The following is a 27904-nucleotide window of genomic DNA, read 5'->3' on the forward strand; positions in this document are numbered from 1 at the left end:
TGTGCTATTGAGTGAGTTTTGTGAGACAGAGATAGACTGAGAGAGGTTTAGAGATGATGTAATGTATTTGTATGAATGAGAGTTGACAGTTAGAATTTGAAAATAAACACTCAGCCTAAACATTCTATGAATGTAAGTCTATGGGACTTTTTTGGGATGTTTGATCGGACGGTTTAGGAGAACCGTAAGTCCGATCCCTTAGAAAAGATATAGCACACCTCCTCAGATCAGACTGAAGGTCTGTGCAAAGTTTGGTGGCTGTAGCTTGAAAGCTCTAGGAGGAGTTAGAGTTAGAAATTTTAGTCTCAGAAGAAAAAGAATAATAATAATAATAACTAGATAGAAAAGTTTGTTGACAAACTTTATGTTGGCTTGACAAAGCGTAGCCTGTACGTTTAAAACGGTTTGACAGATGTTTAGTTTAGTAGGCTATCTGGCTGTTAGTATGTTTAAGTATGAAGCTAGCCTGATTTAGCATGAAGCTAGCATGATTAGCCTGAAGCTAGCATGAAGCTAGCATGATTAGCCTGAAGCTAGCATGAAGCTAACATGATTAGCATGAAGCTAGCATCAAGTTAGCATGATTAGCATGAAGCTAGCATGATGCTAACATGAATTAGCATGAAGCTAGCATGATGCTAACATGAATTAGCATGAAGCTAGCATGATGTTAACATGAATTAGCATGAAGCTAGCATGATGCTAACATGAATTAGCATGAAGCTAGCATGATGTTAACATGAATTAGCATGAAGCTAGCATGATGCTAACATGAATTAGCATGAAGCTAACATGATTAGCATGAAGCTAGCATGATGCTAACATGAAATAGCATGAAGCTAGCATGATGCTAACATGAATTAGCTTGAAGCTAGCATGATGCTAACATGAAATAGCATGAAGCTAGCATGATGCTAACATGAATTAGCATGAAGCTAGCATGATGCTAACATGAATTAACATGAAGCTAGCATGATGCTAACATGAAGTTAGCATGATGCTAACATGAATTAGCATGAAGCTAGCATGATGCTAACATGAATTAGCATGAAGCTAGCATGATGCTAACATGAATTAACATGAAGCTAATATGATGCTAACATGAATTAGCATGAAGCTAGCATGATGCTAACATGAATTAGCATGAAGCTAGCATGATGTTAACATGAATTAGCATGAAGCTAGCATGATGTTAACATGAATTAGCATGAAGCTAGCATGATGCTAACATGAATTAGCATGAAGCTAGCATGATGCTAACATGAATTAGCATGAAGCTAGCATGATGCTAACATGAATTAGCATGAAGCTAGCATGATGCTAACATGAATTAGCATGAAGCTAGCATGATGCTAACATGAATTAGCATGAAGCTAGCATGATGCTAACATGAATAAGCATGAAGTCAGCAAGATTTATTATGAAATTAGCATAAAGCTAGCATGAAACTAGCATGAAGCTAGTAAGACTTAGCATGAAGCTAGCATAAGGCTAACATGACCAAAAGACCCAACCCCCATGTCTCTATGATGTTCGGATCCAGAGATATAAGGCTTTGTTTATTATGTTGCTAGGGTGCTCATATTTGGTTGCTAGGGGCGTGGCTTAATACCTCAATAAGAATCCTTAGAGACTGATTGGATGCCTGAGTAAAATGAGCCCACCCCCATGTCTCTGTGACACTGTGCTCCAAAGATATCCATTTGGGCATTTTATAATGGCAGTCTATGGGAGATGTTGCTAGGGTACTCAAAAATGGTTGCTAGGGGCGTGGCTTAATAGCTATGGGACGATCCAGAGAGACTGATTGGATGCCTGAGTAAAATGAGCCCACCCCCATGTCTCTATGACACTGTAAAGCGAAGATATTCCATCTGGAACGTTTTTATTCCCTTATATGGGCGTGTTTCCTGCCCCGTTATAAGTCAATGGGGAATTTTGGGGGCCTCTTACACCCCAGGGGTGAAACTTACACCCCAATGTGAGGTATGTTCTCACAGTGCCTGCCAGCCTCTTCAAATGTGGTAACCCACAAGTTTCTACAAATTTCTCGCTCGCAGCTATGACCTGTCAAAGTTTGTCGCAATGTTAAGTAAATGGGACTTTTCGGAAGTTTTATGTCCCGTTTTAGGAATTCTGTAAGTCGGATCCCGTCAAAAAGATATAGCACACTTCTTTAGACCAGTCAGAATGTCCGTGGAAAATTTCGTGGATGTAGCTTGAAAGCTGTCGGACGAGTTAGCCGCAGAAATTTTAGTCTCAGAAGAAGAAGAAGAAGAAGAATAATAATAATAAGTTTAAATACAATATCAGTATGTTGGCTCTGTCAAGCCAACATAATAATAATAAGTATGAGCAATAGTAATAGTGATGCCTTGCATAAATGCAAGCACCACTAATAATAATAAGTTTAAATACAATATCAGTATGTTGGCTTTGTCAAGCCAACATAATAAGTTTAAATACAATATCAGTATGTTGGCTTTGTCAAGCCAACATAATAATATCCCTGAGGAATAGTAATAGTGATGCCTTGCATAAATGCAAGCACCACTAATAATAAGTATGGGGAATAATAATAGTGATGCCTTGCATAAATGCAAGCACCACTAATAATAAGTTTAAGTGCAACAACAGTATGTTGGCTTTTTCAAGCCAACATAATAAAAAGTTTATGTACAACAACAGTATGTTGGCTTTCTCAAGCCAACATAATTAACAAATCTGTAGTTTTTAGTATGTTTATAATTTAATTAACAACCTATTCTCCATTTCCAATCCTAGGACTCTTATACCCCGGTTTGTGTCCCTTTAAACATGAATCCTAATATCACAAACACTCACACTATTCTGAATGACCTCCAAATCACCAGCTCACTGATCCATACACTTACCTTGTCACCCTTAGGTCCTTTGGATCCCTGAAAGACACACAAACACACACATAAAGACTCGGTTAGACAGTGTTATTGAATAGAAGTCTTCAGGGTTGGAGAGATGAGTGTGAATCAGGGAAAATCAGCGACAGGTGACGTGATGAAAGCAGACAATATGTTGCAGTTAGGGATCCAGGCTGAGTCAGAGACGGCCCGGGTCTGTCTCTAGATTCCCCCCTCGAGCGCCCAGTGACAAAGCCCCAGGTAATTAACATCTGATGTGGAGACAACAGATGACACTGCCATTGCTTTTTTAATGAGACGAGCTTTGGCAAGACAACAAGCCCTCGCTGCTTTCTCAGAAGCTTCCGGAGGTTCATTTGATGCCATCTCCAGATCCCAATGAATTGTGATTACGAATAGACGACATGCAAAGTTGTTAGTGAAAGATCTTGTGCCGCAGCCGAGAAAAAAGAGATGACAGGTCTGCAGAAAAATAGAGGGATGATACAGAGGGAATATATGAGAGATGTTCACTTACAGGTACTCCATCCTGTCCCGGCATTCCAGGATTTCCTGTTATACCATCCCTGCCCTATGATACAAAATACATACAGTACTGGAAATTTTGTACACCAATAAGAAACAAAAAGCACTTTAATGATCATTCTGTCCATGTTTTTTTTTCTCACCCAGTGTGATCTCATTTTTTGTAGTTATTTGTACGTAAAGTGTACATATGTGGCTTTTAGATAAATTAATGCGGTCAATACATTATTAAAGACATATAGATATACATGATAACATATAGATAAACATAATAATGATATACTGTAGCTAGATGCTGTCTAAATGTTAATAAATGGAAATTTTAGTGTCTATCCATACTGACGTCTACCCAAAAACGTACAGCATGTCTGCTACAGCCACTTTATTACTGAATAGTAATGTGATCACATTGTGACATGACACCTGTACTTACCGGTTGCCCAATTTGTCCTGGGATTGCTGGCCCTTGTGGCCCTGGCGGTCCTATTTCTCCCTTTGGACCCTATTGATGTGAAGGAATAAGAAATTAACATACAACCAAGGGATGATCCGTTGTCTATTTTGTCCTGAAAAACACAGTGTGATAGTGGTGGTGACCTACCCTCTGACCTCCGGGTCCCATTGGCCCCGCCGGTCCTTGTTGTCCTTCAGGACCCTGTTTAAGACATTTATGGTATCACTCACACCAGTTGTGAATCCAACCCATCCTCACCCCATGTCGTCAATATTTGACGACACTTGACCATTCGTCAATATGTGACGGGGAGGGTATACCATTTTTTGACGAACTGGGGACTTCAATACTATTACGTCCGTTGCATTCTCTTTCCTATTTTCTTACCATTTTCGCGTCGGTTTAGGGTTAGATTTACATAATGACATCCCTACCCAAACCTAACTCTAACCCCAACGCCAGGTGACAACTGTTTCTAACCCCAACGCCAGGTGACAACTGTTTAATTTCGCGTACACTGTTTAATTTCGCGTACACTGTTTAATTTTGCGTAATCTAACCCTAAACCGACGCGAAAATGGCTAGAAAATAGGAAAGAGAATGCAACGGACGTAATAGTATTGAAGTCCCCAGTTCGTCAAAAAATGACGCGAAAGGTATACCCTCCCCGTCACATATTGACGAATGGTCAAGTGTCGTCAAATATTGACGACATGGGGTGAGGATGTGTTGGTGAATCATGTCAGAGTTTGCATTAGCTGTACCCAAGACTATCTTTATAAAGAATTTTCTAGTGTACAATCAAATGAATAATAAATGGTTTTACAACAACCAAAACACTTCAGACTCAGGGTTGCATGGGTGTGATTAATATCATCCCTGCTCCACATTTTATAACAGGATAAAAAATTACAAGTAATAAACCAGCCAGAGATATTAACTCTTTCCCAGTTATTGACAAGTTAACTTATCAATTGAGAAAAAAACGCTTCCTTGGCAATGACGAGTTTTTACAGCAATCCATATTTCCGCTATTATCCACCAGGTGGCATGCTTGCCCAACTTATAAAACCCGGAAATATTTCCTTAAAATTCAACTCTCTGAATCTGAATCTCACTCTGAATCTGATCTCTATCAAAAGTCCTTTACAAAAATGCAATTATCTCTATATTTTTGAAGAAACCTACCGTATTTGAGAGGTGATAAAAAAGAGCAAATAAGGATGAAACTTTTTTGTTTGAAAGCAGAGGGTCTGTTCTTTCATTTGATATATTGCATGTTTATATATTTAAAGAAGAACATTTTCTGGAAGGCATTCAACTTTTGTGAAAATCATAAAAAATGCTGCTGCTGCCTGGCAAACTTTTTTAAAAACACTGGCAGAGAAAGAGTTAAAGTAGCCGCTATAATTTGCATTCAACAAATGATGTGTTCTGTAAAGATTTAACTGTGCTAAAGGTTACACGTGTTGTTATCATCAACTCAGATGAATCAGTTTAGCCTTTAGGAGACAATTATGCAAAATTACAGATAATTTAAAGGTTTCACAAACTTTTCCTTCAGCTTTAAATTTGCATAACTAAATTCTTCTACATGAAAAGATGAAACCGAGAGTTTTCATGTACTTACAGCAGCTCCAGGAAAACCTCTAGGTCCCTGTTCACCCTAGATGAGAACGTCAAAAAATTACAAAGGGCTGGTGCATTCAAATAATTATTGAATACGGCAGAGGCTTGCACTTCTCTTTATAAAGTGAGAAAGCAATGAGTTGGATTCACATAAATTCTCAAACTAAAACAGACTGATTACTCTAGCATTACGTTACCTGTGGTCCTGGAAGGCCAACACCTGGTGGTCCAGCTTCACCCTAATGAAATAAATATATTGAAAATTTACAGTACTGAAGTTACAATAATTGATGTTCACAGTTACTCCTATTACTCAAACACAAATGTTCTCTGCATATCAGCTGGGTTTGTAACTTTACCTGACTACCTTTGAGTCCCGGAGGTCCCTGGAGACCTGGTGGTCCAGGTTTACCCTACAGAATAGACAAAGCAGAAGAAGACCAAATGTCTGATTAAGTAATATCATACCTGAGTTGAGGCATCACTTATGTGTAATATTAAGGATGCTTAGGATGAACCGAACAGTCCCTCATACTATAACTGCTGCTTGCTTTAAACAAACACAACTAATCAAACTGTAATACAAAAACTTACCCTGTTTTCCATCTTTAGCCTGTCCTGGCAAACCTGGTTCTCCCCTTTCTCCCTTGGGTCCTGGTAAGCCAACCACATTGCCATCTCCTTCAGGGAATGATGGACAGCTGTCACACGCATCTCCCTGTTGAATGACATACACATGTGCATTAACAAAAGAGAAAGGTGCAGTCTTTTTTAGTAAATCACAAGAGAGCAGAAATCCAGTTCAACAGATGTGCTTCCTACAGAGATATTTTTGTTTGTGCATACTGCTTTTTCTAAAGGTGTTCTCTATTAAATCAACATGATGAATTACTATTTTAATATTCTCTGACGGAGTGTAATTTATTCCAGTGTAATTTATATTCAGCCACATGATCAATGATATGCAACACTGACCTTTTCTCCTTTTACTCCATTAAGGCCATTCCTCCCTGGTTCTCCTTGAGGTCCTGGGACTCCAGGTGTACCAGAAACACCTGGGTCTCCTTGTAATCCCTGATCACCCTACAGATAAAAAATGTTAACCTAATTCTTAAAAAAATATCCTATATTAAATATAAAAACTTACTTTCACTCCTTTGAACCCCTGTAGACCTGGAGGTCCCTGTTGAGACACCATTTTAAAATCAAAGTGAGTTTTTGGCTCCTCAAATTCAAAATTGCACCACAAGCACCTGCAGAAAAGAGTCGGACTTACCTGTTTGCCCTCGACTCCTTCTCCAGGTGGCCCTGGGGGTCCTGGAGGGCCACGTTCACCTGTAAGCTTTATCGTAGGTGGGACACCTCCCACCTCAGAGGCAGTGCTTTCACACACACCACACGAGTCCCCCTTAGATAAAGAGCGTGTTTAGTACTTGTCCTATTTGGGTACAAAAACTGTGACTGTAAAATGCATGTTACTCACCTTTTCACCCTTTGGACCAGTTTCTCCTATACCAGGATGACCAGGATCACCCTGTAATATATACATATATCCAATGTGTATGTGATATTCCAATGTGTTTATAATAGTAAATACAAGGCTTGACTGTAACTCTGCAATTTCTTTAGCTAAAAAAGATTTTGATCTTACCCACCCTATATCCTAACCAGATGAGGTTGTGCTGTGATAAAGCCATTAAAGCTCTTTCATGTTACTTTTCCTCCAACCAGACTGGTTTCTATTTTTGTGCTAGCCCCGCCCACAGCAGAGTCTTATCATTAAATCAAATACTGTATTAATAAAAATCAAACATCTTTTGGAAGACAGAGCGTGAGACAGCAGGTTCACATACAGCTTGAACAGACAAATTGCTTGTCACTGAAAACTCGTCCCATTACACCTGATTGGACATGGCGGCATTAATCTCCCGCTGTGGGATATCCTGATATCTTCTGATGAGGTTATAATTAAGATGATGTATGATAGCTGTATAACACCTAATTTGACACTTTACAATTAATGTAAAGTAACAAACTCTTGAGTTGAGCTTAATCACCCTTGGCTCCTTTATTCCCATCTTTACCACCCGGCCCTCTTTGCCCAGGTTTTCCCTGAAAAAACATCAACAGATTCAAGTTACAGTATTATACATAAATCATTGTCGCAGACTAATAGTGAAAAATGCTTACTCACAGTTTTGCCCTCGTTTCCTTTACTGCCAGCGTTACCCTATGACAAACAGTGTCAACAGCGTGAGACCATCACTTCGTATTGGATGGGCTTGTATAACAAAGAACTACTATTGATTTTAGTTTATAATGTATCAGCAAAGCTCCTCTGCTTTGGATGGTTTACAAAATTTCCTTTTAAGTATCAACAAAGATCGCATACGTTGTCAATATGCACAGTGGCTCCAAACAGTATTTGTTACATAAGCCAAGTGTATGAATTTCATTAAACTTAAGTTCACTATAACTCTAACAACTACATGTATCGACTTTTACTTAAAGGGGACATATCATAAAAATCTGACTTTTTTCATGTTTAAAGGTGCAGTGTGTAGATTTTAGTGGCATCTAGCAGTGAGATTGCAAAATTGCAACCAACGGCTCAGTCCACCGTTCACCAAAATGCATAGAGAAGCTACGGTAGCCACCACAGGACAAACATGTTGTCTAGGACAAAATACAGAATTAGTGACAAAACGCGCTCTGTAGAGCAGTTTGTCCGTTTAGGGCTACTGTAATAACATGGCGGCACAAAATGGCGGCTTCCATGTAAGGGGACCCGTGGTGTATGTAAAAAAAACCGGCTCATTCTAAGGTACTAAGCACATATACGGAAGAGGACTAGGGCCACCGGTGAAAAAAATATTCGAATTCCGACTTTATTCTCAGAATTATGACTTTAATCTCAGAATTATGACTTTAATCTCAGAATTCTGATTTTAATCTCAGAATTATGACTTTTTTCTCAGAATTATGACTTTAATCTCAGAATTCTGATTTTAATCTCAGAATTATGACTTTTTTCTCAGAATTATGACTTTAATCTCAGAATTATGACTTTAATCTCAGAATTATGACTTTAATCTAAGAATTATGACTTTAATCATAAGTCAGAATTCTGATATTAAAGTCAGAATTCTGAGATTAAAGTCAGAATTCTGACTTTAATATCAGAATTCTGACTTTAAACTCAAAATTCTGACTTTAATCTCAGAATTATGACTTTAATCTCAGAATTATGACTTTAATCTCAGAATTCAGAATTCTGACTTTAATCTCAGAATTCTGACTTTAATCTCAGAATTCTGACTTTAATCTCAGAATTCTGACTTTAATCTCAGAATTATGACTTTAAACTCAGAATTATGACTTTAATCTCAGAATTATGACTTTAATCTCAGAATTATGACTTTAATCTCAGAATTCAGAATTAATTATGACTTTAATCTCAGAATTCAGAATTATGACTTTAATCTCAGAATTCAGAATTAATTATGACTTTAATCTCAGAATTCAGAATTAATTATGACTTTAATCTCAGAACTCAGAATTATGACTTTAATCTCAGAATTCAGAATTATGACTTTAATCTCAGAATTCAGAATTATGACTTTAATCTCAGAATTATGACTTAATTATGACTTTAATCTCAGAATTCAGAATTATGACTTTAATCTCAGAATTCTGACTTTAATATCAGAATTCTGACTTTAAACTCAAAATTCTGACTTTAATCTCAGAATTATGACTTTAATCTAAGAATTATGACTTTAATCTCAGAATTATGACTTTAATCTCAGAATTCTGACTTTAATCTCAGAATTATGACTTTAAACTCAGAATTATGACTTTAAACTCAGAATTCTGACTTTAATCTCAGAATTATGACTTTAATCTAAGAATTCAGACTTTAATCTCAGAATTCAGAATTCTGACTTTAATCTCAGAATTATGACTTTAATCTCAGAATTCTGACTTTAAACTCAGAATTCTGACTTTAATCTCAGAATTCTGACTTTAATCTCAGAATTCTGACTTTAATCTCAGAATTCTGACTTTAATCTCAGAATTCTTCAGAAATCTGACTTTAATCTCAGAATTATGACTTTAAACTCAGAATTCTGACTTTAATCTCAGAATTCTGACTTTAATCTCAGAATTATGACTTTAATCTCAGAATTATGACTTTAATCTCAGAATTCTGACTTTAATCTCAGAATTATGACTTTAATCTCAGAATTATGACTTTAATCTCAGAATTATGACTTTAATCTCAGAATTCTGACTTTAATCTCAGAATTATGACTTTAATCTAAGAATTATGACTTTAATCTCAGAATTCAGAATTATGAATTCTGAGATTAAATTCAGAATTATGAGATTAAAGTCAGAATTCTGAGAATAAAGTCAGAATTCAAATATTTTTTTCACCAGTGGCCCTAATACTCTTCCGTACACATAACAGTTCATTATGCAAGGTCTTCATACACCCGTGATAATATAGTTATGTATATTAGATTGCATTTCTGTCATTAGATAATTCTAAAAGTTACACACTACACCTTTAATTCTTTCCCTGCCAGTGACGAGTTTTTCCGGAAATCCATATTTCCGCTATTATCCACCAGGTGCCGCTCTTCCCCAACTTATAAAACGTAAAGGTAACTTCTAATTCCAAACAGTTCAAACTCTGTGTTTGTTTGATTATCGTTCTGAATCTGATTCTTTACAAAAATGCAATTATCTCAACCTTTTGCTTTGATAGGTGATAAAAAGAGGTAGGATGAAATGTTGTTGTTTTGTTTTAAAGCATATATAATATTTCATTTAATATATTGTATGTTTCTATATTTAAAGAAGAACATTTTCTGGAAGGCATTAAACTTTTGTGAAAATCATAAAAAAATCCTGGCAACTTTAAAAAAATAAACGCTGGCGGGGAAAGAGTTAAGTGCTATAATTGGGTCCCCAGTAATTCTGTCAACCTAGAGAACATGCAAGCATGTGAAATTTGGCACCCCTTGTGATGTCAGAAGGAAATAATACCATTAAAGGGCCCATATTCCACTTACTTTTTGGAGCCATTGTACACATGCATGTGTTTATCATAATGTCAACAACCATAGATTCACAGAAATAGCTAAAAATATAAGAGCAGCTTAATACTGAATAACTATACATGCAGATTCCGAATTGGTGGGTTTCTAGAAAGCTGTCAGGTTTACCTTTTCACCTTTCAGTCCAGCGAGGCCACTTGGACCTGGATCTCCCTGTAAAGTGTGCATGAAAATCAGAAAGAGAGAAATGAGAATAAGATAGAAACACAAAATAGAGAAAGGCATTTCACTGCATATTCTCTTGTTTAACACTTAGTTAACCTAACCATGGCTGATTAATTCCCCAATCTGTCGTTACAATCATTTATTAAAAGAGCTTATGCCTGAGGCTTATTTCTGAAAAAGACACATGGATTTACACAGATCAGGATTGTCTGGGATTACGCATGAGACAGTATATGCATCCATGCATAATCCTATGCAACCACTGAAGTGGAAATCAGAAACACTGCACTGCATTGTAATTTACTGCATTTCAGGACGCCATGTGAATATTTCCAAAATGCTGTCTGCAAGGATTTTTATGATTTATGCACTTGGCAAAACTTTTGTCCAAAGCAACTTACACATCAGTATGTACAGTATGTTGCCTGTTTCATGAATTTAGGGACCATCTCTAAAGTTATACTGTACACATTTCAATGGGTGCATCCCAATTCAGAGGCTGCGGCCTTCCAAGGCCGTATTTGAATGCCAATGATGTCACCAACCCGCGACAAAGGCTGTCCCAATTCGAAGGGTCCACATGTAAGCCTGTGTGGCCTTTCCCCCCCCTGAAACCCAGCATCCATAGATGTACCCTTCACAACCTTGGCTATCCCAAGATTCAATGGGTATTTTGAAATAAAAATTCAAAACTGTAGTTAAAAAAGTGTATATTTTGCAAATTAAAAGTCCTTGTCACTGTTTTACTATTATAAATGATGTTTTAGTGATGTTAATTAATATTATTGCTGTAATATTGTGCGTGTTGCGTTTTGCTTTTGTAAATTTTTACGGTTGGTGAATTTTACATACTGTTGGGTGGTCTAATCTGCATCAATGTGTCATATTTTCTAAAATAAAATAAAGAAATATCCATATTTATTTTTAAAAGTCTGATCTCAGGTCTCAGCTTTTGTGTCTCGCTGACAAGCGAAGTGGGCGGAAACAACAAGTGACGCAACTCCCCCCGTAGGCTAGACCGTCTCATTTCAGTTCGCTTCGTGGACTTCAGAGGCTTTATTCTTCAAAAACCGAGCCTTGTCTTCACAGTCCGTGGCCTTAAAAGGATCCAGACCCTGTATTGGGATGCACCCTATGTTCGGTTGCATTTAACAGTTTATTTTAATAAATATCAAAAATCTAAAAAGTGTGATCTTTACAGCTTGAGCGAATCCCTGCTCCATGTAAAATCGAATTTGTTCATGCATGCTAATTTCGCTAAATATGCTTTTGCTGTCTCCAAACCAAACAACATGTTCTATTGAGTATACATACGCTTTAATCACGTCAAAAGTAATCAGGTCAAAAAATCCATCTTCTGTTTTGTTAAGATTGCAAGAAAACTACTTTTGTTATGTCGAGTTCACAAGAAAGTTAAGTCGTGATCATAAATCAGCTCTACATATATTATTATCAGGTCATATTATTAACCTGCTCTCCTTTCTGTCCAAAACCAGGATCTCCTTTCTCTCCCTTCCAAGCTTTATTCAGAATGCCTGCAGGGAGCTCTCCAAAGGCAGCGCAGCCAGTACAAGGTTCACCCTATGAAACAGAAGCAAAAACTTTTTGATGCAAAATTAAGTTACAATACCACACACTTCACAACAGTTGAAATATTTTTCATCTTGCTCATTTACACTTCAAACTACTGCACATGGTCACCTTTTCACCTCTGGCTCCATTTGCTCCTGGTTCCCCCTGCGAAAGAATCACAGACACGACTTGTAAGACACAGTCTGTAAGACTACGGTGTGACACTTTCAGCTATTCAGCACTCTGAATTTTAATGAAAAATGCAGGACGACTTTTAGTCTGGAATACATGATGCAATGCCCTGTAGTTGTCACAACATGCATTTGCTGACTTTTGAGTAAAAGCTCTCCAACCGGAAACAGCTGTCGACATAAACTTCTATTTCATTGTCTTTGTGTGTGATTGTGTACTTTGGATTGCATTTGCAAATGTTTTCCTGGAAATGCGTAACAAATAGTCCAGTGCCAAAGGTGGTCATTTGATGAAGCATAGTCCAAAGTCTGACAACTTCATTACAGTATGTTTTATATTAAAAGTTTCACATTTTTAACTGGATCTTTTTAAAGTCAGTGTAAACAAACTGTTAGTCCTTCCCTAGTCCAAAACACTACACAGGCTTATTGGAATTACGCCCATCTGCCTACATTTCTGCATACACTCAAAACCTAGCAGCTGAAATATTGCTGCATCTTTTGGTTGGAGTGTCCACTAGAGGCACTAATGCAGGTTTATTCAAGGTTACAAAGTAGACATTAACGCCATATATTTTTCTGTTCAAGCTTGTGTGACTTTGGCAGATAAATGTTTGATGTTGTTAGTGTCAGGATTGATCGTGTTCTTGTCCCTAGACATGATTTAAAACCCACCTTCATAATTATCATCCTCAAGGTAAAAGAAATCGCAATAGCTTTGTTAATCTCAATAAGACATACAATTATAGCACAAACACATACATAATTTAATACTTATTTTTTAGGGTTTGTTAAAATCAAAACGCTATTTATGAGCCATCTAACAGTAATGGCTTAGCAAACACAGCCAATTTTCCTTTACACATTAAGCAGATGCTTTAATCCAAAGCTATTACCTTTGATCAGGTTACACATTTGATCCCTATCTGTGTTTCCTGAAAATCGAAACCTGTGACCTTTGCAGTGCCACAATATAACAGAAACACATGATAACACCAATAATGATGTGTCCTAATATAATTATCATGCAGATGATTTATGAGTTTTAGGATGTAGTAAACAGGGTAAACACACACCTTCTCCCCTGCTTTGCCACCCAATCCTGGAGGACCCTTTAAAAGAAGAAGCAGATTAAAATATCAGTCTCTCTAATCATGACACTAATGTCATCTCCGCTAACCGCGACTACCCCACTGCATTTAAACCATCATATTCTCCCTCCCACACGCTCCATTTCAGTCCCTTAACTAGATATGAGGAATAGATTGTGACGGTATTGGAAATCTTTAAAGAGAAATGCGAACAAGCATATTATAGAGCGCCGCACAGAATCCTCTTGGTCTAAATTTATCCATAAGGAAAAGAGGGAAAACTTTTAATGGGCCGAAAAGGTCCTTACTTTAGTCAATGAGTAAAACTGCATCTGACACTACTAACAGAGTGAAATGACCTATAGTTTAAGGTACCGTATAAAAAGACTGTGTGAATTTCATGGGCAATAGGAGCGAGTCGTGGTCCCTGAAGTTATAATGAAGCGTGATAGAATATCTGTTCTCTATGAAAGGGTAGCAGAACAGGGACAGCATTACTCATTCAATACAACAACAGCAGGCGGAGAGGAGCTCGCTGATCGTCGGCTTATTTCATCAAGCTTGGCATAAATATGGTGCGTCCGCTAGGTTGAACAGCTTCGTCAGCAAGTTCTTTTCGCAATGATAAAGCATCCGCCATGCAGCAAAACATACTAAAATGAAATTAGAGTATTGGGTGTTAACAGAAGTTCCAGGACGTTACCCTAAGGCTTTTGTTCAGACAGGCAGCAAAGAATCTTTTTTTTGCTTATCCAACTTAAATTTGTTTAGTTGGTTGTAGAGCATAAAAAACTTGGCACATCTTGCAATGTGCTGTATTGACTATACCCAGATGAATATTTAATTCCTAAGTGGCTGCCGTTTCACAGCTCAAAAACCGTGTTTCATTTAAATAACCACTTTAATACATTATGGGGAGGTTTCCTGAACAGGGCTTATCCTAGTGACTAGCTCAGACTAAAAGGTATGTTTAGGCTGCCGTAATTTAAAAGCACCTTTGAAATTTCATATATCAGTGGTGTTGTTTTGTCGTAAGATGGCCACCAGTATTGTTGTTTGTTAGGTTTGTTCGTTAAAACTACTTAAATTAAATGACAACTACTGGAATTTATTAAATTAAACTTTGATTTAAACATTTAGTAAATGTTGAAATGAACATTAAACGATATCAATAAATGCTGTAGAAGTATTGCTCATTGTTAGTTTATTTAATCTAATGGGTGATTCTCATGAAATACAGACTTAGAAGGTGGCCAGCATCAGAATTTTTAAAAAGCCCTTGAAGCCAATTTTTTTTTTGCACATATAAGATTAAGGTCTGAACTTAGTGTAACCATTATTTTTTCTATAGAATTATTTACATTTTTTAGATTATCATTATCAAAAATTATCATTACCGCAACATGATATTACATTAAATATATGCATTTACAAACTCACGTTTCAACCAAAAAGTTGTCTAGGTACTATGAACAACAAAATTTCAACTTTTATCTGGAGAGAAAAAATAAGAACTGCTTACCTGGTAGTAGGGCTGTCACTTTTGTGAAAAAATCATTTTTGATTTTTAATATATAAGTGTTCATTGAATCGATTGTAAAATCGATTTTCCATGTCTAAAAAGACGTTTCCACCTTCAACGCCAAATAACGGACAAATGTAAAGAGACAAATGTCCTCCATTTTCTTTGCAAAACACTAGATACAGCGATTGAAAGCGTGAAACTATAGGTGCGTAAAATTGCTGGGTATTTTCTGTCTAGCTTTCGCTACGCCTACTGCACTTTCAGAATTCTTTATTTTCTTTTTCTGCTTTTTTGTAAGTTTGTTACTATTTAATTGTTTAATTCTTTTCAAATTAATAGTATACATATTTGGTTAAAATCGATTACCTATTTTCATTTTCGAAACTTTTTTTGGTTGGTCCAATCGATTGTGCAATCGATTTTCGAATGAAAAGTGACAGCCCTACCTGGTAGCCATCTTGAGTGTCACAGTCAATTATGTTCCTTCCAACAATTTTTAGCTTCATGAGGGCTTAAGCAATGATTGAAAATTGTTGCGGAGGATGAGAAAATTGGTCTTGGACACATTTATATTCCTTATTATTGTCTCTACATTTACCAATGATCACCAAATACCACATGTTTCTTTACTGTGAATGTTTATAGTATGACATGCACTGAAGCGTTTTATTTTTTAGATTTTTAATTATAAATATTTCCATGTCAAAGAACCCAAATCCAGTCATGGACATGGTTGCGGTAATAAAAAATGTTCCCTTAAATGTGAAAAAAACAAAGCAAAATTGGTTTGTATGATGTAAAATAGTACGTGAAGAGATGTTTGTAACTGTATGCTTCTTATTTTGATACTCTTACTTTGCATTTACTTTTTTATCAAAATGTTTCATGACACCTCATAAGTCTAATTTAGAGAATCACCCTAATACATTAAGTAATGTAAACAAATACAACCTTATTGTAAAGTGTTACCAAGTAATCTGAAATGGGTAAATTTGATTAGGCATGCTTGAGTTTATAGTGAAATCTTCAATAATATTAGCTTTTCTTTGCAGATTTGTCAAATCTGAGCTAAGTTTGTAACATTAATGAGATCTGTTTTGAAACTCTTATTGAGGCATTTGTGACTCTGGACCACAAAACCACTCATAAATGTTTTTTTTTTTTTTTTTTGAACACTAAAATTAAATTTCTATTGATTTCTATTGAATAGCACTTTTGGGAATACTTCGACTCGGCGCAGTAACACCCTCCCTCTCCCATTATGAGAGTGAGAAGGGGAGCGGACTTTTAAATAGGAAAAACGTTGATGTGTTTGGTCACTTCTAACTTTATCTCTAAATGGTACCATTGAATGAATGGGGCTAAGCTAAATGCTATCGAAGCGTCGCAGCGCGCTCCAGCGCTTACATGCACGCACACAGATGATAGAGGGATGTATCAACAATTCTTAGTTAAGGTAATAACATATTTTAATATTGAAAATGAGTAGACTATTCATTTAATAGTGAGCGATGTGGCATGCACTACAAAGTGAAGAGAAAAAGTTGACTAGTGAGCATTTCCAAATGCAACATATACATAAATGTGTTAATACAGTAACGCCATCAATGATAAACTCACAGGTGGACCCGGATCTCCTTTGCCTGGGGCCCCTGGTTCTCCTTTAGGCCCCGGTTTGCCCTGAAGGGTCAAAGTGTTGCTAGATTCTGGAGAGGTCACTGGACACGCTTCACATGGTTCTCCCTGAGAAAAAATGAAAAAATAATAAAAATAATTACAGCACACGCAGGCGACAAAACACATTTTATACCATTAAGATTATCCAAATATTCACCATAGTTTAGGGTAGTAACAAATTGTTCTAAATCTGAAATTCAGATGTTGCTTCAGCTTACCTTCTCTCCTTTATGTCCCAAGGGGCCTCTTGGACCCTGTCAGCAAAACAAAACACACTATTGGGTATGCATGAAGATTACCGCTGCAAAAGCTCATTGAGTTGCAAATGCAAATGATGTGCTGATAGCTGCAGCGGTAATAAAACTCATTATAGTGTTGATGATAGTAAATGCATTTTGTTCCTTACAGCGATAGAACAATCAGGATACCGCTTAAAGCGTAGGATAATCAGGTTCTTATGCCTTATCAATTCAACACATGCCTTCGTTTTACATTATTTCTCTATAGGTCTATATGAGAAAATGTGCACTTACTGGATCGCCTGGATTTCCATCTTTACCAGGTATACCAGAATCCCCCTAGATGCACAGAGAATGCAATTATCATACAAAACATTACAAGAGACAGAACGTGAGAGCTAATGGTAAGTTTAACATAGATGTGTTTCCATCGTCAGGCCAAGCAGTTCTAAGTAACAAGTACGATTTTAATGCACAGCCTAATACTGTGAAAAAACATTTCCAGCATGTACACTGTAAAATCACCACTTAAAAAGGTCCTAATATGTTTCATTTACAGTAGCCTTTGAGGTACTAATGTGAACTCTTTTTGAAAGGGTACCACCCCAGTGACAGCTACAAAGATTATTTTTTAACCATTTTTTTCCGATGGTGTATCCTGATTTAGCTATTTAAAATGAAAGTTTGTTAAACTTACTTTGTCCCCTTTAGATCCTGAAGGACCATCGGATCTCTGTAATAATGTTTAAGGGTTAAGAGCAAACAAAAACTTAGCATCAGAACTGTGTTTACAAAGCATGCATACTGTAAAGAATAGAAATGTATCATAATCATATTCCTTTCTAATTTTTGGAGTACAAACCGAAATTAATTAATATTGAATACTAGAAAACTATGCAACTGTTTGTTTGAGCACTTTTAAAAGAACTAGATACTATGTAACTTATCTTGAATGGATAGTTCACCCAAAAATCATTATTTACTCACCGTCAAGTTGTTACAAACCTGTATACATTTCTTTGTTTTGCTGAACACAAATGAAGATATTTGTAATCAAGCAGGAATCAGGAACACTATTGACTTCCATAGTAGGAAAGAAAAATACTAAGGAAGTCAATGGTGCTCAAAATCTGTTCAGATACATACAAACATTGCTTAAAATATCTTCCTTTGTGATCATTTATACAGGTTTGGAACAACGTGATGGTAAGTAAATGTTGACAGAATTTTCATTTTTGGGTGAATTATCCCCTAAAAAAAACTTTATTTCTTATATTCTCAGACAATTTGTCTCCTCACTTGCTGTTATCCATTAAGTTATATATTAGAGTGTTATTATAACACTATTTCTGCAGACTGACTTGTCAATAAACTTAAACATTTTTTTTTTCATTTAGCCAAAACTTTTATCTAAAGAGACTAAGAGAGTAAGTAACACTATACAGTACAGTACAAAGAATATGTCCATCCAATTGTTATACATCAAAACTACTATACAGTATAAAGGCCTACCGTATATGTAGAAAACTATAAATAAGTAAAAGTTCTCACAGGTGATGCTGGTCCAGGAGGCCCTGGGGGTCCCGGTTCTCCAGCAAGCCCCTCTGGTCCAACTGGACCAGGAACGCCCTGTCAAATCAATAGCACATCAGCAATAGATCAGAAAAAATAAAGGTAGTGATATCACAAAACCCAACTAGAGTTCATATATGACTAACTAGAAATACAATTGAAATAAATGAAATACCCTAGAAATTCTCTTAAAGAGCACCTAATACATAAAACGTTAATTTGTGTATTTGCTATAATATAATGTGTTTACATGGTATGTGGTTCAAAAAACATATTATTTTCCACATACCGTACATTATTGTTGCTCCTCTATGCTTTTATTTTGCCTCTATTTTTTGCCATATTGAAGTCTCTTGTGGCATATATAGGGTTGCCTACTGTCATTATGAAATACAGGACAAAAGATGGGCTACCGCAGCAGTGCGGATATGGTTTTGTGTGAATATACAGTGTATTGCTTTAAGCCAGTGGTTCTCAATTCCAGTCCTCGGGACCCCCCTCCCAGATCATTTTAGATGTCTCCATATATATAAACACCTGATTCAGTTCATCAGCTTGTTAGTGTGTTAATTAAGGAGCCTGATGAGTTAAATCAGGTGTTTCATATGAGGAGACATCTAAAACATTCTGGAAGGGGGGTCCCGAGGACTGGAATTGAGATACAATGCTTTAAGCCATTTGTTAAAATGACAGCTAATCTCCTCATTTATAACTCTTATGCCTACAACATATGTTAGGTTTGTTAATAGTTTGTTAATTTACTGCTTTACTTTTAACACAGTCCTTTAATTGAACCATTACCTTTTTTATCTGTCTAAAACAAAACACTTGTAACTCGCGCCCTAAGGGTTAAAAAACGTGATCTCCTTCATGTTAATCTACATGTGACTATTAAAAAAAATATAAATCTCAAAAAAATAGATTTTGTAGTTTGCAGAGTCAACATTAAATACTTTAATTAACAGGCTGTAATTCGCGCACAAGAACGTCCAAGCAAAGTTGGAAATGTTTTTTGGGTCATTTCAGATTTAGGGCCAAACGTATTATATCACCCTCTGTAATGTACACTTGAGGTGGTCTGTGATTGGATGACAGGTGTTGGTGATCATTCTCAAGTGTTGCTGCTTGTTCGACTTCATGTGGCGCCACAAGAACCGACAGGGGGATGACATCAAAGTACAGCGAGAACATTTCTATAGCAGTCTCCTCTGTTAGATTTTTCGTTTCCCTCTCAAAAGATTTCGATGTCATCTGCCCCTTGGTTCTTGTGGTGCCACATAAACTTTAACAAACCCATTGTATAAGTGGTTAGATCAGCGTAGCAGTCAAAACACGGGACGCGGGTGATCACGTACGGGAAAAATCAATTACCCCCCAAAAAAACCCAGGCTGTGCAAAGACTCGTACCTAGCTGTTTTATTTTTTTAGACCACGAACTAAAAGGCTTGCCAAACTTCGTCATTTTGCTAAGCCAAGTCAATCTCCATTTGTCTTTTACGCCTTTATCGATCTTCAAATCAAGGGGGTCTTCCTGCTGCTGCATTATAAGTGTGTCCATGCTAGCTGAAATAAAGTTTTACCTCAACTTAACATGCTACAGTCAGAAAACCCGGAGTGGATCCGGAGCGTAGTGATTACAGAACGCTTACAGTGGAGAGAAAAAAAACGTGTTTTCGCTCCACTCCAGGCTTTAATCACAATCGCAGTCCCACTTAGCAAGCTGAATAAACGTCATTTTTATGAAAAGTGAATTAAATAATTTTGAAATCTGTCGTAGACCCGCAGCAATTATCGGAAATCCGTCGTAGCTACAGAGAACTTTAATTCATGTGATCAATCAACTTTACCAACCGGGCTTGAGCATAACAGATTGGTAAGGTAAAGATACTAAAACATAAAACCATGGGATTTGTACCTTTGCATATCATTAACACGTACTAATACACACTTATACATCAAGGGTCTGTAAAATCGTGAATTGGAAAATAGGTGCTCTTTAAATGAATCCTAAATGCAGTGACAGTGGATCAGTTAGCTTTACCTTTTGTCCTTTAGGGCCCACCACACAAACAGGATTAGCTCGACCCTGTAACAGTCAAAGCCAATAAAGGATCATTAGTCTGAGATCTTTTAAAGGCTCCTGGCATTAACACACGTACAAAAAAACTGCAGCAAGAATAAAACCAGTCAGTTTACCAGTAACTCGGGGCTAAACCGATAAACAGTTTTAAAGCAAATTCTAGATATGCATTTTCCAGCTAATGTGTATTCCTCATCCCTTTAGCATGGTTTGTACGCTATATAGAATAGAAAAGATTAAGCTTAATGTGATCCGACTATCCATTTAAAAGAATCAATGAGGTTGTATTGATTTGTGAGTCTTTGTTGGCTTATGTAATCTTTGTAGCATTAAGTAGACTTAACACCTAAAAAGATATCTAATAAGAAGACATAGCAGCAGTTACTCCAGGGTAAGCTGCCTTTCCAGCAGGGAGCCACTATGAACAACAGAACAAGAACAAGACACTTGTATTCACTTGTATTCACTTAAATATGTGCAAAGAGAGAGACATGTGATAGATGTTATATTTGTACACTCCTGCAGCGAGAAATATTAACATGTCTTTGAACTCTGAAAGAGACCTGGAAGCTAATGCATATATGATGTAAATGAAGAGGGCATAAATATTAACATGTACGCGATTCACTGTACATGCATTCCACTTACATCTTTTCCGGGATTTCCAGACGGACCTGGGGCTCCAATCTCCCCTTTCTGGCCTTTGTATCCCTGAAGATAGAGAACATGACAAAGAAACAGAGAGAAATAAGTATGAAGATACAGTATAACATACTCATATATGACTGTACTAAATTGCTTTCTTTACCTTCACACCTATAGCTTCACCCCAATTGGTTGGCAGACCCTGCCAAGAGAAGAATGGGTGAATCAATAGCCATAAACAGTATCAAGATATCCCCCTACTTCAGTAAAGCCTGTTGAACAAAAATTCGATCACTGAACTGTTTCTTCAGACAGGACAACAAACACTTACTGATTCGCCCTTCTCTCCTTTCTCCCCCTTAGAACCTTCTGAGCACTGAAAAGAAAGATGCACGTCATCCAAGTTACATACAAAAGGGTCAAAAGGTATCAAGACACATAGAAAATTTAGGATTCAAAATCTAATTTAAACCTGGAATAGATTTATGATTTTAAAATGTATAACAACGACATGTAATGATGTAAAAAGCATAACAAAGACATGTTATGATATTAAATTTATAGACATGTTTGGTTATGTAGAATAAATGTATAACAAAGACATGTTACAATGCAGTATAAATGTATAGCAAAGACATGTTATAATACAAATTTATAGACATGTTAGGTTATGAAGAATAAATGTATAGCAAAGACATGTTATAATACAAATTTATAGACATGTTAGGTTATGAAGAATAAATGTATAGCAAAGACATGTTATGATGCAGAATAAATGTATAGCAAAGACATGTTATGATGCCGAATACATGTATAGCAAAGACATGTTATGATGCAGAATAAATGTATAGCAAAGACATGTTATGATGCAGAATAAATGTATAGAAAAGACATGTTATAATACAAATTTATAGACATGTTAGGTTACGAAGAATAAATGTATAGCAAAGACATGTTATGATGCAGAATAAATGTATAGCAAAGACATGTTATGATGCATAATTAATTTATAGCAAAGACATGTTATGATGCAGAATAAATGTATAGCAAAAACATGTTATAATACAAATTTATAGACATGTTAGGTTATGAAGAATAAATGTATAGCAAAGACATGTTATGATGCAGAAGAAATGTATAGCAAAGACATGTTATGATGCATAATACATTTATAGCAAATAAATGTTATGATGCAGAATAAATGTATAACAAAGACATGTTATAATACAAATTTATATACATGTTAGGTTATGAATAATAAATGTATAGCAAAGACATGTTATGATGCAGAAGAAATGTATAGCAAAGACATGTTATGATGCAGAATAAATGTATAGCAAAGACATGTTATGATGCATAATACATTTATAGCAAAGACATGTTATGATGCAGAAGAAATGTATAGCAAAGACATGTTATAATACAAATTTATAGACATGTTAGGTTATGAAGAATAAATGTATAGCAAAGACATGTTATGATGCAGAATAAATGTATAGCAAAGACATGTTATGATGCAGAATAAATGTATAGCAAAGACATGTTATGATGCAGAATAAATTTATAGCAAAGACATGTTATGATGCAGAATAAATGTATAGAAAAGACATGTTATAATACAAATTTATAGAAATGTTAGGGTATGAAGAATAAATGTATAGCAAAGACATGTTATGATGTTAAATGTAAAGCAAAGCCATGTCATGATGCAACATGTGTATCAAAGACATGTTATGATGCAGAATAAATGTATAGCAAAGACATGTTATGATGCAGAATAAATGTATAGCAAATACATGTTATGATGAAGAATAAATGTATAACAAAGACATGTTATGATATTAAATTTATAGACATGTTTGGTTATGTAGAATAAATGTATAACAAAGACATGTTACGATGCAGAATAAATGTATAGCAAAGACATGTTATGATACTAAATTTATAGACATGTTAGGTTATGAAGAATAAATGTATAGCAAAGACATGTTATGATGCAGAATAAATGTATAGCAAAGACATGTTATGATACTAAATTTATAGACATGTTAGGTTATGAAGAATAAATGTATAGCAAAGACATGTTATGATACAGAATAAATGTATAGCAAAGACATGTTATGACGCAGAATAAATGTATAGCAAAGACATGTTATAATGCAGAATAAATGTATAGCAAAAAATTGTTATAATACAAATTTATTGACATGTTAGGTTATGAATAATAAATGTATAGCAAAGACATGTTATAATACAAATTTATAGACATGTTTGGTTATGTAGAATAAATGTATAGCAAAGACATGTTATGATGCAGAATAAATGTATAGCAAAGACATGTTATGACGCAGAATAAATGTATAGCAAAGACATGTTATGACGCAGAATAAATGTATAGCAAAGACATGTTATAATGCAGAATAAATGTATAGCAAAGACATGTTATGACGCAGAATAAATGTATAGCAAAGACATGTTATAATGCAGAATAAATGTATAGCAAAGACATTATGATGCAGAATAAATGTATAGCAAAGACATGTTATGATGCAGAATAAATGTATAGCAAAGACATGTTATGATGCAAAATTAAATGTATAGCGAGACACGTTATGATGCAGAATAAATGTATAGCAAAGACATGTTATGATGCAGAATAAATGTATAGCAAAGACATGTTATGATGCAGAATAAATGTATAGCAAAGACATGTTATAATACAAATGTAAAGACATGTTAAGTTATGAAGAATAGATGTATAACAAAGACATGTTATGATGCAGAATAAATGTATAGCAAAGACATGTTATGATGCAGAATAAATGTATAGCAAAGACATGTTATAATACAAATGTAAAGACATGTTAAGTTATGAAGAATAGATGTATAACAAAGACATGTTATGATGTTAAATATAAAGCAAAGCCATGTCATGATCAACCTGATCTCACGAATTTCCGTGGCATAGTCACGGAATTTTGTGCTCATTTTTCCGTGGCATTCTCACGGATCTCCCCATTTTTCGTGGCCCTGCTACGGACTGTCTTTTTCGTGGCATTCTCACGGATTGGTTACTCAACTGTTTTGTCCTATTTTCTTACCATTTTCGCTTCGCTTTAGGGTTAGATTTACATGAAATTACATCCCTACCCAAACCCAACTCTAACCTCAACGCCAGGCGACAATTGTTTAAAGTTTAGAAAATATAAAAGAATAAATCAGAAAAAATAGTATAAACCAATAGTTAAAGTGACATACTAATGCAAACACCAAATCTAACCCTAAACCGAAGCGAAAATGGTTTGAAAACAGGAAAAAGCAGTCGAGCAACCAATCCGTGAGAACGCCACGGAAAAAGACAGTCCGCAGCAGGGCCACGGAAAAACGCGGAGATCCGCGAAAACGCCACAGAAAAACAAGCACAAAATTCCGTGACTATCCCACGGAACTTTGTGAGATCATGTTGTCATGATGCAACATGTGTATCAAATACATGTTATGATGCAAAATGTTAAACAAATACTTTTTCATGCAAAGTATAATGCTGACAAGCTATTGTGAAGACGAAAACATCTTTAATTAGAAAAAGGCTAAATGGTTTCATTCCACCAGTGGTTTCAGACTTTTGGACCTGACTATACATTAAGCAATTTTAATTTCAAACAAGACAGTTCATTTATAACTTTAATGGTGGTAGTCAATGCCAGAGAGGTAATTTCTCTTTCAACTTACTCGTCCAGGAACTCCAGCAGAAGTGCAGTCCAAACCCTGCAAAATCAAACAATTCACAATGGATAAGGAAAAGTAACCAACAAAATAAATCACAGTCATAAACACTATTGTACAGTTAGTCAAGTAACAAAGTTTCATGCTTTTAAATGCCACATATCAACCTCCATCATGAAAACTTTCTACTATTGTCCTCACAGAGGGTCATTTATGAATGTTATTAATGCACTAAGAAATGATGCCAATAATAATGAAAGACTCGAGTAGTTGGCCAAGCAGAATCACTGGCACAAAATCTACTTCCTAATGAGGCATTTGTTAAATATGCCAACATAAATAGCACTGCAATCATTTATTCTCAACATGCCTGCACAGGAGGTGATAGCAAATTTTGCACACAAACATGTGCGTTCCTTCGCTTGCTTTTAATGCAATATCTTACCCGTTCTCCTTTATCTCCTTTGGAGCCTTTCTGACCAGCATAACCCTCCTGGATTACCTGCAATACAATAAATAGTTCATTGGAGGTACACCATAACCATCTATAACTACATCAGACATTTTCCATGCTAGAAAAAACAGTGTGCTTACTGTAAAATCATTTTCAGAATTATGTATACATGCAAAACTTGAACCGAGCATGACACGTTAAGCAAAATGATGTGGTTGAGGCACGGATCAATTCTGGGCACCGTGCAAAAACATCTGCCACTGTTTAGGAAATCTCAGCATGTCCCTACAGCTACTGTAAATCTGGGCACAATGCATTAAAAGTATTACAGTGAATCTGTGGGCGAGTGCATGGGCAGCTGTATTTTATAAACCAGCTTATGTTTATCAAACACTTCAAAAGCAGCAGAAAGTCTTGCCAACCTTTTTAACATTCTTTAAGTGCGGTGGAGTCTTGCCGAGAGTTGTGATAAATGTCCTTATTCCAAGGGCAGATAACAGTGGACGTGGCACTCATGCGCACGCATGCATGCAAAACCTGCAGACTACCTACGCATTGCACATGCTGCATATACAGTATGACATACTGAATGTGTATACCCACACTCGATTCCTCACTGAGCAATACACACCCTGCGCACTGGGAAAAAGAAAAAAAAAACAATTTGTTCCTGCATGCTGCAATTTTTTCTGGGGTGCATGTGTGATTTTTGATTATATATTGCATCCATCTCCATCCATTGTGTGGATGAAGGAATACACCAGCTTTGCTTTTGTTGCTGTGACATATGTTGGCCTGTAGGTGGCAGTGAAACATTACGTTACACTGCATAGGAACACAGGACCTGGGGCGCGTGCACGACGACCATGGCTGCGTATCATTTGCCTGCTGCATTTCTCTCAAGGGAGACAAAGATCAATAGGAACAGAAGAATCCTCACGGCAATGCTTTCCGATGGCAGCTGCACAGCTACAAAGGAGGGAGGGACACGCGGAGCGAAATAAGTTATAAATGGCTGCTAGTTTTTAGCGGAAGAGCTCAATTAAAACCAAATCTACCACTCGCTGTGTGTCAGTAAGTCCTGCTTAGCCAACAGGCAGTTAACGTATGTTGATGTGGTGAGGTAGAGCGAGGGAGGGGAAGGGGTCTGCTCCTGTGCCGTTCTGAATCTCTGGACGGTTGGCTCACGGCTGGACTGATTCATACTTTCCAGAGGTGCACGCTGAGCCGATCAATCTATTCACAGGAGCGAATAGATTCTTGGTAGAGACTATACTGTCGTAAAAAAGAATTAGTGAGATTGCATTGTTGAAACATGTGACACTACCAGGTCACTTAACTTCCTTAACACTTAAATAGCATCATTAAACCAGTGCTGCTAACCAATATAAAGCATAAATTACAACGCTGGACTTTGAAGCAGGGTGTAAACCTATCCAATATTTTGAGGTTTTCTATCACTAATTAGTTTTTGCCTCATGATGTTTTCTTGGAGCTGTGCACATCGATCCATTGTTTATTTGAGAGCGATCTTAAAAGCACAAAAGCCCCACTCCCATCACACACATATACTGGCATTTTCAGGCTTTGCATTTCAATTGAAAGCAGGTTAATGCCTTTTTATTGAATACGCCAGAAGAAGAGATTTCGGGTGGGTGCGGAGAGGGAACAGGAGCGGCAAACTGATGGGAGTTTTGTATGCGGCACATGGGCGGCGTTCTCGTATCGTGCCAGAGAAGCACATATACCTACCAAAAGCAAATCCCTTCAGATAAAAGCAGTACTATAGCGCATAAAATGCTCTGCTATCAGAAGCAAATTATCAATGTCTTTGTCAGGGTCCATTGTCAATGTTCTTCTCACTGCAACACAGCGTGCTGAATTGGATGGAGCCAGCCTGCAGTGTCTTGCTTCTTGTTTACCTGTTAGGAGCTTTATCATTCGAGCCTGTCTAGTCCTGTTTATGACATGGAAAAAAAAGAGATTTTTCTGTTGACTTACTTTTTCAGCCAGTTCCTTGGATCCAAAGAATGTCAGTAGAGCATTAAAAACAGAGAAATGGAGAGAAAAGAAGGTGAGATTTACAATAACACAGTGATGGTCGTAACCCCATGTGCTTAGAGCTATCATATCACATTTAAAGCTCACATAACACACGCTGTTTCTGCTTATCTCATGTTAATTTTGAGTAACTATAGAGTAGTTTTACATCCTTCATATATCCAAAGAGTCTTTAGTTTTTGGTGATTCCACAGTTTAGGGCTCACTTTGTGAAACATAAGACTGCAAAAATTAATCTTCACGAAGAAAGCCATAGTTCTCAGGTTAACATC

General features: G+C 36.4%; 1 protein-coding gene across 5 annotated transcripts in view; it reads right to left on the minus strand.

Annotated features, from left to right (window-relative positions):
- Positions 1-27904, minus strand: part of col16a1 (collagen, type XVI, alpha 1) — a 120807-nt gene that overhangs the window by 59193 nt on the left and 33710 nt on the right. For 4 of the 5 annotated variants that reach the window (XM_073858264.1, XM_073858261.1, XM_073858265.1 and 1 more), the window contains exons 9-39: positions 27573-27587; positions 26175-26210; positions 25563-25619; positions 25124-25159; positions 21723-21767; positions 21555-21593; positions 21395-21457; positions 20708-20752; positions 18646-18723; positions 17792-17827; positions 17389-17433; positions 17074-17109; positions 16799-16921; positions 13639-13674; positions 12501-12536; positions 12270-12380; positions 10743-10787; positions 7703-7738; positions 7561-7620; positions 6992-7036; positions 6785-6916; positions 6656-6691; positions 6484-6591; positions 6099-6226; positions 5868-5916; positions 5706-5747; positions 5510-5545; positions 4027-4080; positions 3859-3927; positions 3418-3471; positions 2895-2921 (exon numbers count right to left, since the gene is read on the minus strand). In XM_073858264.1, coding sequence (XP_073714365.1) covers positions 2895-2921; positions 3418-3471; positions 3859-3927; positions 4027-4080; positions 5510-5545; positions 5706-5747; positions 5868-5916; positions 6099-6226; positions 6484-6591; positions 6656-6691; positions 6785-6916; positions 6992-7036; positions 7561-7620; positions 7703-7738; positions 10743-10787; positions 12270-12380; positions 12501-12536; positions 13639-13674; positions 16799-16921; positions 17074-17109; positions 17389-17433; positions 17792-17827; positions 18646-18723; positions 20708-20752; positions 21395-21457; positions 21555-21593; positions 21723-21767; positions 25124-25159; positions 25563-25619; positions 26175-26210; positions 27573-27587 — 1758 coding nt within the window. The remainder of the gene's footprint in view (positions 1-2894; positions 2922-3417; positions 3472-3858; positions 3928-4026; positions 4081-5509; positions 5546-5705; positions 5748-5867; positions 5917-6098; positions 6227-6483; positions 6592-6655; positions 6692-6784; positions 6917-6991; positions 7037-7560; positions 7621-7702; positions 7739-10742; positions 10788-12269; positions 12381-12500; positions 12537-13638; positions 13675-16798; positions 16922-17073; positions 17110-17388; positions 17434-17791; positions 17828-18645; positions 18724-20707; positions 20753-21394; positions 21458-21554; positions 21594-21722; positions 21768-25123; positions 25160-25562; positions 25620-26174; positions 26211-27572; positions 27588-27904) is intronic. The other variant, XM_073858263.1, reaches the window with a different exon arrangement.

This window comes from Misgurnus anguillicaudatus, chromosome 20, assembly GCF_027580225.2.
Source record: "Misgurnus anguillicaudatus chromosome 20, ASM2758022v2, whole genome shotgun sequence".
Lineage (NCBI taxonomy): Eukaryota > Metazoa > Chordata > Actinopteri > Cypriniformes > Cobitidae > Misgurnus > Misgurnus anguillicaudatus.